This window comes from Panthera tigris, chromosome E1 (assembly GCF_018350195.1).
Source record: "Panthera tigris isolate Pti1 chromosome E1, P.tigris_Pti1_mat1.1, whole genome shotgun sequence".
Taxonomy (NCBI): domain Eukaryota; kingdom Metazoa; phylum Chordata; class Mammalia; order Carnivora; family Felidae; genus Panthera; species Panthera tigris.
In genome coordinates this window covers 38,346,158-38,356,349 of record NC_056673.1, presented here as the reverse complement: position 1 = coordinate 38,356,349, position 10,192 = coordinate 38,346,158, and the positions used below count along the sequence as shown (strand labels likewise).

General features: G+C 58.6%; 1 protein-coding gene across 8 annotated transcripts; it reads right to left on the bottom strand.

The window, feature by feature from the left end:
• Nucleotides 1-79: 79 nt before the first annotated feature.
• Nucleotides 80-8,813, bottom strand: PPP1R1B (protein phosphatase 1 regulatory inhibitor subunit 1B). 8 transcript variants are annotated; one of them, XM_042965809.1, is made up of 7 exons: nt 8,707-8,812; nt 6,974-7,034; nt 6,637-6,659; nt 6,153-6,228; nt 2,397-2,600; nt 997-1,116; nt 80-361 (listed from the first exon to the last, which is right to left on the bottom strand). In XM_042965809.1, exons 1-7 carry the CDS (start codon nt 8,785-8,787, stop codon nt 207-209), a joined length of 720 nt encoding a protein of 239 aa, XP_042821743.1. In that variant the 5' UTR covers nt 8,788-8,812; the 3' UTR covers nt 80-206. The 8 variants fall into 8 exon arrangements, with proteins under 8 accessions (XP_042821743.1, XP_042821744.1, XP_042821747.1 ...); XM_042965810.1 differs by having other exon boundaries at nt 8,716-8,802; XM_042965813.1 differs by lacking the exon at nt 8,707-8,812 and adding an exon at nt 8,388-8,546.
• Nucleotides 8,814-10,192: the final 1,379 nt, after the last annotated feature.

Sequence of the window (10,192 nt, the reverse complement as noted above, 5' to 3'; positions counted from 1 at the left end):
CCAGGTCTTCCACATACGGGAACCCGTTATCCCCTCCTCCCTCTCCTTTCCCCTGAAAGAGGAGTCTCAGCACAGTTATTTACAAAGATTTATTACGGCACAGGAGTGGTTCAGGCCTGGAGTCAGGGAAGAGGGGAAGGGGGCAGAGCAGCTGGAGGACAAGGAGAACCTGGCTTCCCCACCGTGTGCCCCCCTAAGGACGTATACTAGGCGGCATTCCTGGCATCAAAGCATAAACAAAACGCAACAAAGCAGCCTCTGCTAGTCCATCTTCCAGGCACCCAGGCTGGGGAGCAGGAGTGATAAGGGGAAGATTTCCAAAATGTTGAAGCTGAGGAGAAGGATGCCTGAATCCTGGGCCCTGGGAGAAGCCAGAGAGAGGGGTGGTAACTTGAAATCCCCCATAGGAGAGGGGATGGAGAAGGATCTAAGGGTACCTACAATTTCTCAGTACCCTCTTTCCCCAGATCTTAGGGTCCTGCCCTGTGGGTTTCCTGTGCCCAGGGGAGAGGGTCTGGGGAGTGGAATTGTGAAGGATAAACCTTTGCCCCCACACACACACCCTTACTGGATTATCTGATGCAAAGTCTCTCACATCCCGCCTCCCTCTGGGTAAATGGGGGAATGACTGGCAGGGGTAGGCATCAGGCAGCAAGTACCCAGGAACTCTGGGCATCAGCCAAAGGTGGGCAAACAAGCAAACACAGACCAGCCTTAAGTCTTCTAGAAGTCAGAAGCCACAGCCCTAGCGAGTGAGGGGGAAGGGTACAAAATAGGGTGGGGACAGAGTGGGTTTCTGGGGAACAGCAATGCCCCCTCCACTTCCTTCTGAGAGATGCAAGGCCGGATGCCTATGTGCCAGGCTCAGGGTGGGCAGGGCGCTGTGGCTCCTCCCCAGACTCTGCAAGGCAAGCAGAGGGACTCAGGGCTTGGCCACGCTCATGAGAAATCCCAACCCACCTCCCCACCTCCCCATTCCCCACCACCAAGCCTCACCATTTAGTGCCAGATCTTCCACTTGGTCCTTGGAGCTTGCATCTCTCTGGGGCTCATCCAGAGGGGGTGGGCGCTCCCAGGGTCCCTCCAGACCCTGGCCACAAGTTATCTTCTCCCCAGCTGGGGATGGGGTAGAAGGGATAAAAACTCAGGCTCTTAGGTATCCATTCAGTGGTCCTGGAGCATGAGCTGAGTTTCTGTAATAGCTAAGGCTAAGCTTTCTGAGGGCATCCTGGTATAATAGACAGAACACTGGCCCAAGACAGCTCTTCCGGTGAATAGTTATATGACTTAGATGAGTCAGTTATTACCTCTCTGAAGGGGATAGTAAGAGGGAAATTGTGTAGATTGCCTTAAATAAGACAACAGTTACTACCCTGACCAGCCCAGCACCAGCACTCCAGGAGCGGTGGCAACTGATATTGGTCCTTGGTAGTCTTGTCATTTGCCCCTCTGCCCTACTGCTTCTCCTGAGAAAACATTCTCCTCTCACCTCCTCTTTACCTGTCCTAAGGGTCTCAGTGAGAGTGGACTCAATTTCCAACAGGAGCTTTTGCTCCAGAGATGCAGAGAAGAGGTCCAAGGCATTTTGTTTGGATCTGAGGGATGGATGCTACAAGCAGGGGTGGTCAACTGTTTTTCATCCCCATAAAATGAAGGACCAGAAAGTTTAATGTGCACTGGGAGGGATAGATATGGCACAATCTACTATAGCTAAGCATGGAAAAAACAGCCATGGGAGGGACAGAGATCTTTCTGCCTAGGAATTCTCTGGGCCTTGGGTCCTTTTGTGGAGATTTCTAGATCTGGGGTCTCTAGCTCTGAGGCCTTCTGTGTCGGTCTTAGGCCCCTCCTTGGCAGGTCTCTTCCCAGGCAGTTGGGGTTGGAGGTGCAGAGGACAAGGTTGGTTCTTGAATCCTAGATTCTCCATTTAGACACTAGAGGGCACCCTCTCACCTCCAGCCCAGGAAACAAAAAAAGGGGAGACATAGCCACAGGATCCTGGGGAGGACTTAGAAACCAGCTCTCAGCCTCCTAGCTGAAGACCACAACCTATGTTCAGAAATACAGGTAAAGGGGGCATTGGGCCCTCTTAGTTGTCTATCCCTGCGTTTCCTTGTACCCCCTCACTGCCATGGCGAGGAAGTCTTTTCTTGGGTCTAGCCTCAAACCTCAAGTGGAAGAGAGGAATTATCAGGGACAACCTGATTGGGAGAGGGACAGGGTCAGGATGAGAGCAGCCCCAGTAAGCCCAGCAAGGCACATACGGGTGGGAGGACGGGCAAGCCCTCGCTGTATGACCGCAGCTTATGTGTGTCAAAAAAATCCCAGGACTCTCAGGGAGGAACCCACCTAACCCATACTCGTGGAACCCAGGCATCTTGGCCCCGTCAGCTTACCAGGCCCCCTCCTGCCCTTCAGAACTTCAGCCTGGCTGTCCTCCTCCTCCTCTTCCTCTTCCTCTTCCTCCTCGTCTTCCTCGTCTTCCTCTCTAGGGTAGCCCAGCTCCCGCAGCTCCCCCAGCTCATCCTCCTCCTCTGAGGCCTGGTTCTCGCTCAGGTTGCTGATGGACTGGAGATGCGACTCGGCAATGCGCTGCACAGCTGGCATGGGGGAGGCAGGGAGGCAGGAAGGCAAGGGTCAGCCAGACCAAGAAGCAGCCCAAGAAGCTGGAGAGGCATGTGGCCCAGCCTCCAGTCTCCTTCCCGTGGCTAACCCCCTCGGGGGTATAGTTCAAAAGCTAAAGGTCCCAGATCAGTTTGCTGGGGGGCCAGACAAGGGCAAAAGCAGCAGGCATTAGATCCTTGATCATGTGTGACTCCTAAGCTGTCCAAAGATGCAGCCCCCCCACCAAGGCTGGCACTGGGCAGCTCCCCCAAACTATAGGGTGTCAAGCTAGACAAGACCAGGCAGGTACAGCAGCAGCTTAACATTCCGTGGCTAGGGAACTTGTTTCTCCAAGGACCCAGTACTGGAGACAGTGTCCACCAGTTATAGCCCTTGGACAGAAGGCATAGGACCCATGGGCCAGGGCCTGGGGGATCTGTCCCTTTTAGTTTCTCTCAGAGTGCCCAGACTGCCTAGGGCCCATTGCTTACCCCAATCCTGCACACACCCCCTCCAATTCTGGGCTTGGTCCCCACTCCCTGGCACTGCCCACGTCATAAATGCCACTCCACACATCTCTGCCCCGGGTCCTGGGGTAGGAACAGTTTGGAGACTGAGGATATAATAGTCTACAGCCAGTGAAGCCTGTGCCTGGGGATGTGGAGTGCTCAGACGCAGCCCCCACAATCTTGACCCACATCCCCAAGCTTCCAGCTCCCTCTGTGGTGACCTAGAAAGCAGCAAACACCACCCACCCCCCCAACACCACCAAGGCCTGCTGGGATAGGGCCTAGGAAAGGAACAGTGTGGGCAGCTGAGGAGAAGTTTCCAAAAGATGGAAAGGACTGGGGGTTAGGAGAAAGGGGCCAGGGCTGGGGGATTCTGGGGCAGTGGCAGGGGTTGAGGGGAGGCTGTGAGGTGTGGCTGGGGCGGAGGCAGCAGGGAGACCAGGAGCTGGTGGAAGTTTAGAGCACTGGAGTCACTGAACTCACAGCTCACAGAGAAGATGCTGACAAGCTAGGTGCTGGGGTTCTCCAGCTCCTTCTCCGTGGCAGGCAGCCCCTCCCCTTAGAAAGCCCAGAGGGGTAGATCCAGGCTGGAAACCTCCGGTGCAGTGAACAGGGCACCACGCTCCTGCCAACTCGGGACTGGCACAGAGGGTGCATTGTGTGTGCCCACTACCCCGCCCTGCCCTGAGTTCCCAGCCCGGTGCCTCCTGCTGGCTCTGGGCAAGCTACTCAGACAATAAAAATGCAATAAATCGCCCTGCCCTGGCCTTGGGGACGCAGCAGCACTTCACCTTGAGCCAAGTGTGAGAGCTTGGCCTTGGGGAGTCCGCTTCAAGCCAAAACTCAGTGTTGTCCACCCTCCCCCGGAGGTCCCTGGCTTCTCCCCCTACAAACCCCCGACCCCGCCAGGTGCGCTCCCTTGGCCAGAAAGGGGCTGAAGCCTGCAACACAGTGCCCTCCAGGTACAGAAGGGTCCTCTGAGGGTTAGGGGGAAGGGAGGAGAGGAAGGAGGTGGCTGCTTGAGCAACCACCCTCTCCCCTAGTCGGGGGAGTACAGTTCAGCTCCTGAGCTGAAGTGCCGATAGGTGTGCAGTGCCTGTGCCGGCGCCCCGGGAGCCTCCTGCGCACGCGCCTCCCCTTGTGCCTCTCGGGGCTCCCTGAGGTTCCCCCCACCAGCCCTCTCAGCTGTCTTCTTCTCTATCTGTCCTCATGTCTGGGACCCTGGACCACCCCCCCCCAACCCAAGTCTCCCTTTTGAAAGGTCCCCAGCACAGCCCCCAGACTGCCCTGCCTCTCCCAACTTAGACCCTCCTAAGGTGCAGCCCAAAGGGACAGTGGCGGTGGGACCACATTTCTAGCCATTGCAGGATGCCCGGAAGCACTTGGGCCCTATTCTCCTCACCCCTGCCTTCTTCCCCATGCTCATAACCAAGAATCCAAGGGACGGTTCTTGTCCCTCACGTCCATTCAGCCCTCCCCAGCCCAGAGTAGGAAGGAGAGAGGTCCCGTGTTCTCTCTTGAGAAGATGCCACCCCCCCCCCATTTCTACTGCAGGGGCTTGGCCTTCCTCCATATCCCTACAGGTGGGAAGTCCTTCCAGGTGCTGAACCCACTGCCCACATGCTATCCCTTCCTCTTTCTATCCTGGGGGGGGGGGGGGGGGGGAGAAAATGCCCTTGCCCTTCTCTCCTCTCTTCCCAGCCTCTCCTCTCTGCTCCCAACCCTGGCAGGCAGGCTGACAGGTAGGTGACAGGTGTGCCTGTTGACCTTGGCCAGTGCTGGGAACTCATTAAACCCACCCCAGAGGGAGCTCTCAGCACACCCATCCAGCCATCCGGTCCTCCCTCCACGGGAGGAGGGGGCTGGCCAGGCAGGAAGAGCCTCAGGCCTGGAGCTGCAGTGGGGGGTGGGAAGGCATTCTTTAGCTCAGTTAGGAAGAGTCCCTCCCCATCTCCACACCTTCTCCTCCAGGTGTATCTCCCCCAGCTTCCCTGCAGATAGCCAAGTCTCCAGGCCGACTCTAGAGGCTCTCTCTGATTTCACACCTCCTCCCCCATGTACATTTCCTTTCCTCATCCTAGAATGCCCTTCCATGCCTTGCGTGCCTGTTGAATTCCTACTTATCCTTCAAATCCAGGCTTAACCATCCTCTCCTCGGTAGCTCACCCATGACCCTTTGAGGCCAAAGGCCCCAAGAGGGCAGGAGCCAAATCTTACTCCCCTGATTTTGCCCAATGCCACCAGTGAGGCCTGGCATACATTAGGTGCTCTATAAGTGTGTACTATAAGAATGACTTGTGTTTGGAGCACTTGGGTGGCTCTGTAGGTTAAGCATTCGACTTTGGCTCTGGTCTTGATCTCACTGTTCAGGAGTTCAAGCCCCGTGTCAGGCTCTGTGCCGACAGCTCAGAGCCTGGAGCCTGCTTCAGATTTCGTGTCTCCCTCTCTCTGTCCCTCCCATGCTCTCTCTCTCTCTCTCAAAAATAAATAAAACATTTTTAAAAATTAAAAAATAGACATTAAAATTTTTTAATAAACAAATTAAAAAAAAAGAGTGATTTGTGTTTTAATACAGAAAGGAGAAGCAGGACCAAGAAGCATCCAGTTTGCTGACCTCTGCAAATGTTATGCCACTGGGAGAGGGGAGTAAAGGCTGCACCTGAAAAAGGTGCGCGTTGGAGAGCAGGGGACCAAAAGGTGGCCTGGGACACACTTGCAAAGAGGGGGTACAGTACTGAATCACTTTATGTTGATGATACTTGTCATTTTAGGCCCTATCTCTTTTCTTTCAATCCCACCACCTTATTTTAAGGCCCACAGCCACCTCTTTCAGCCCCTGGGCCCCTTCATTACAAGGCCAAATTAAGAAAGATCTGGTCCCTAAGTAGTGGTTGGGGTACACAAGACAATCCCTCCCCTTTGACAAAAGCTCAACATTTCACCTCCCTCCCCCAGTGTCAGCCCTGCTCCAGGGGCCGAGGGGACAGCCAGACTAACACGTGGGGGGGGGGGGTGGGGAGCGGTGAGGTGGAACAGTACCTTTCAGCGAGGGGGGTGTGTAGGCACATGGGTTGGGTCTCTTCGATTTGAGGTGATGCCCCTCTCCTGAGGCTCTCTGCCAGGGTAAGCACCAGGTTAAATAGACTCACCGAGGCCCCTTCCCTCCACCCTTCCCCCATTCCACGCCACCCTTGGCAACCCAGGCCAACTGCCCTAGCCTCTGCGGATGGGTCCAGGTGCCGCTGCCCCTCTGGGTCCTGCTAGGACTTAGGCTTTGGAAGGGTCTCCATACGCCATAGCCTGGCTCAAGGTAGAACCCCAGCCCAAGTCTGAGCAGAGGAAAGACAAGGGCAGAGGAGTATGTGCTGGTAGAACCCTGGCACCGGGCACTCTTACCTAGGTGCCAATTGATACGCTCATGTGTCCTTCAAGTGGCATCCTGTATTAGTCAGGAATGATCCTGTCCAGCCCACTGCAAAGGGGCCCCCCGCATTCCTCCTTCCAGCTGCCCCTAGAAACTCACCTGGTGAGGGGAGGCCTCCTCCTCTGAGGGTGTCCACCAATGAACCAAGGGAAATGGAGGGAAGGAGAGAGAAGAGGGGGAGAAAAGAGAAGAGAGAAAGAGAGAATTACTTTCCCCAAAGGCTCAATCTCTGGGGAAAGGGAATGTGTGCCCTTTCCTTCCGGGTATTTGGAAGTGCCTGGTCAACAGATAAACCCAAAAGAGTTTGACTCCCAGACCTTACCCACTCTGCCCCATTTTCTGCTCAGTTTCCTACTCATGGGACTTAAGAAAGGGCCCCAAGAAGGCATCAGAGTTAGGGTGGGGCCAGGGCTGGGGCAGCAGGGAAGGGGCCCACCTGGCGAGGAGTGCTCTGAGAGCCGGAACAGCATGGCAGGGGTTGGTCTCCTGCGCCGGATCTAAGGAGATGGAGAAAGAAGTGGGGGGGGGGGGTTGCAGGATAGACACCTGCACCCCCCCCCCAAGGCAGCAGAGAACAAACAGTGCTTTGAAATCCCCAGGGAACCTTTGAATCAAAGACTGTCAGAGCTGAAAGGAACTCTATAGCTCATCCAACCCCCTCATTTTACTGAGGTGAAAACCCAGGGCTCAAGGAAGTTCAGCACAGAGCTCAAGGCTACAGCTCACCATGGCAGAGAAAGGAGGAGAAAATCCCACCACTGACTTCTAGCCCACGCCCACCCCACTCTGTGGCTCCTCCAGAATGGGCATCTCCCTTTCCACCTTTCCTTATCCAGGAAGCCCATCCTCTCCAGCTTTTGCAGATACCAGACCTCCAGAGCCGAAGCTGGCTCTGGAAGATGCCCCATGGGCCACGGCACCCACGTGGCCCTGCCCACTTAAGGTCAGCTCAAGGGCTTCAAAGAAACTGGATCTAGCTGCAGAGGGAGGCTGAGCCAGGGCACTGCAGACACCTGCAACCCCACACTGAGACTCAGGGGTGGGCCTGAGCCCCAGACCCACAGGGTCCTGGAGGTGTCCCTGGAGGCCTGTGCCTGGGTCCCTCTAGCAGTCTCTCTCAGGCTGTAACTCTTGGCCCAGTGCTCATAAAAAAACAAAAAGTTGTCCTCCTTGGTATGTGAGCCAAGCTAAACAGTGAGGGGGGGGCGGGCACTGGGCACTCCCAGTCACTGCTCCCCACCCCCTCCCCCCCCAGCTCTCAATCAGACCAACTGTCAGTTAATTAGGTCCCCTCTGAGCTCCAGGGAAATGCACAAAGAGAACCAGGTGAATTAAGCTGAAACTGCCACCTCCCCCTGCCAAGCTCTCCAAACTGCCCTCCAGACCCAAAGCTGCTTAGGCCCAGGACCTCCCCCTCCCCCCATGCCTCCCCTACCTCCCCCCAAAAAGACTTGGCCCACTCTCACTGCTCTGCTGGGTGCCAGCTGCAGCTCAGCAACAAGTGAACACGCTACTTTGTGGGGGGCGGAGCCCTCTTCTCCTCTCCCTCCGTCCACCTCTACCACCTTTGGAGACCTCTGGACCCCCCCTCCCCCCTCCCCCCCCCCCGGTCCCCCGCCAAGGCTCTCCAAAGAACTCAGTACTCTGTGAAGAGGTCTGACTTCTGGGACCACCGGTCGCCCCCCACCCCCATGTTGTGGCTCTGTGTAGGGCCTGGCAGGGAAGGAGGTCAGCACAAGGCTCTGGTGGCCGGGCCCAGGCATACACGGTGGCACCAGAGAGGGGCAGAGCCTGGGGCCGCGAGGCGGAGGCCTGTTCTGTACAATGGGTCAGTGCCCCGCGTTTCTCACTTCCGACCGGCTCCGGCTGGGGCCAGGGCGCAGCGGTCCCGGCGGGAGCCTAGAGAAGGAGGACACCGAGCAGGGTCCAGAGCACAGTCTCCCCGCCCGCGGCCGCTCCCAACGGTCCTGCCCCGGACGCTCGCCGCCTGAACGGGAAAAAGTTGCCCGAGTCTGCAGCGAACTTCACGCGCTGCCCCGCGCCCCCGCGTGTCCGAGGCGGCCCGAGACTCTAGGTCGCCCCCCCACCCACCCCCGCCCCGGGCCGGTCCGGCCCCGGCAGCGCCCCGCCGCGGGAGGAGCTGCCGGGGGTGGTGCGCGGCCCCCTTACCATCTCCACCTGGCGGGGGTCGAGCTGGCTGGGGGGCGCGGGCACCGAGAACTGGATCTTCTTGCGGTCCTTGGGGTCCATGGCGGGCGGGGTGGCCGGCGGGGCCGGGGTGGGGGGGGTGGGTGGCGCGCGTCTCGGGGTCCCGGGCTGCGGTCCCGGCTCGGCTTCCCGGCGCTGCTCGGGGCGCGGCGGCGACCGCTGGCTGTGCGCGGCGAGGGGGAGGCGAGCGGCTCACGCTCAGATAAAAATACCGCGCGCGGAGAGGGGAGGGCGCGCGAGCGGGAGGGGGTCGCGCCGGCTCGGAGCGCCCCCGGCTCTCGGCTCCCGGCTCTCGCGCTCGCCCGCCGCGCCCGCTGCGCGGGTCCTCCGGCGCTTGCGGCCTCGGCTTCGGGCTCGCCGGCTCGGGGTCGGTGTCTTTCCCTGAGTCTCGCCTCTCCCTCCTTTCCTCGCTCTCTCCGAGGGTCTCTGTGGGTGTCTCCGCCTCCCTCTCTCTCCCTCCCTTCCTCTCCTCGCGCCTCTGTCTGTCTGTGCCTTTCCCCGTCCCTCCAGGTCTCACCCTCTGGCCCCAGCCTCGGGGTCCCCGGCCCGTCCCCTCGGCCTGGGACTGGCGCCCGGGGGCTTGGTGGGAGGGCTCAGGAGGAAGTGGCCAATGAGCACCGAGAACTGTGTTCTCCCCGGGGCTGGAGGAGGGTGCGGAGTGTGAGCCAGGACCGGGGAGCGGGCTGGGGGCCCCCTGCCGTCTCCCGAGAACTTGAAGCTGCATTATTGATGGAGTCCAGCAGGGAGCATAATGGGGGGAGGCCGGCGGGGCTGGGGGGGGGGGGAGCAGGGAGAGGGGCAGCAGGGAGACGGGACTCTGACTTTAACCCCTTCGTGGCCTGGGTCCTTGGAGTTTCACGGGGAGGACTGCGAGGTCCTGGAGAAACTACCACCAGCATGTCACGCTGTGAATGGGGGTGTCCTAGAGAGCCAGCGAGTGTGAAAGAGATGGTGTGCGTGGGAGGACACGTGTCAGTCATCATGGCAGGGAGTGTGTGTGAGTGCCAGGGGCCCTGTGGTGCCTGTAGCTACGGAGTGTGTGTGTGTAGGGGGGGGGGGGTCGGTGTGCATGAGTGTGTGTGAGTCTGTGTGAGTAAGTGTGTCAGAGTGTCAAAGATGCGGGTGTGAGTGGCAGGGTGTGGGAAGACTGTGTGCTGGGGGAGGGTGTGGGTGTGGGGGAGGATGTCAGAGACTGTCAAGGTGATGGGCTGGCGTGTGGCAGCTTGCAGAGGGTGGGGGGACTGTATCCACAGCTCTAGCCCGTGCAGAAGAAGGAGATGAAGTTGTGATGGGGGGCGGGGGGATGTGTCCCTGCCCTGATGCACCCTGGGTTCACGTGTCTCCTCCTTTCTCCCCAGATCTGAAGCGGGGGAGACTGAGCCAGCCCAGGGGGACAGAGTTGGGGGGCTGCCTGTACCAGTACACGTGCCATCACGTGTGTGAGCTT

Excerpts from the sequence above, each read along its gene's own strand:
- PPP1R1B (XM_042965809.1), bottom strand. The coding sequence starts at position 8,787 with ATGGACCCCAAGGACCGCAAGAAGATCCAGTTCTCGGTGCCCGCGCCC. Across the intron at positions 7,035-8,706 it reads ACCCCCGCCAGGTGGAGATG|ATCCGGCGCAGGAGACCAAC; the intron begins GTAAGGGGGCCG and ends CCATCTCCTTAG. Across the intron at positions 362-996 it reads GGAAGATCTGGCACTAAATG|GGCCCAGGATTCAGGCATCC; the intron begins GTGAGGCTTGGT and ends GGCTTCTCCCAG.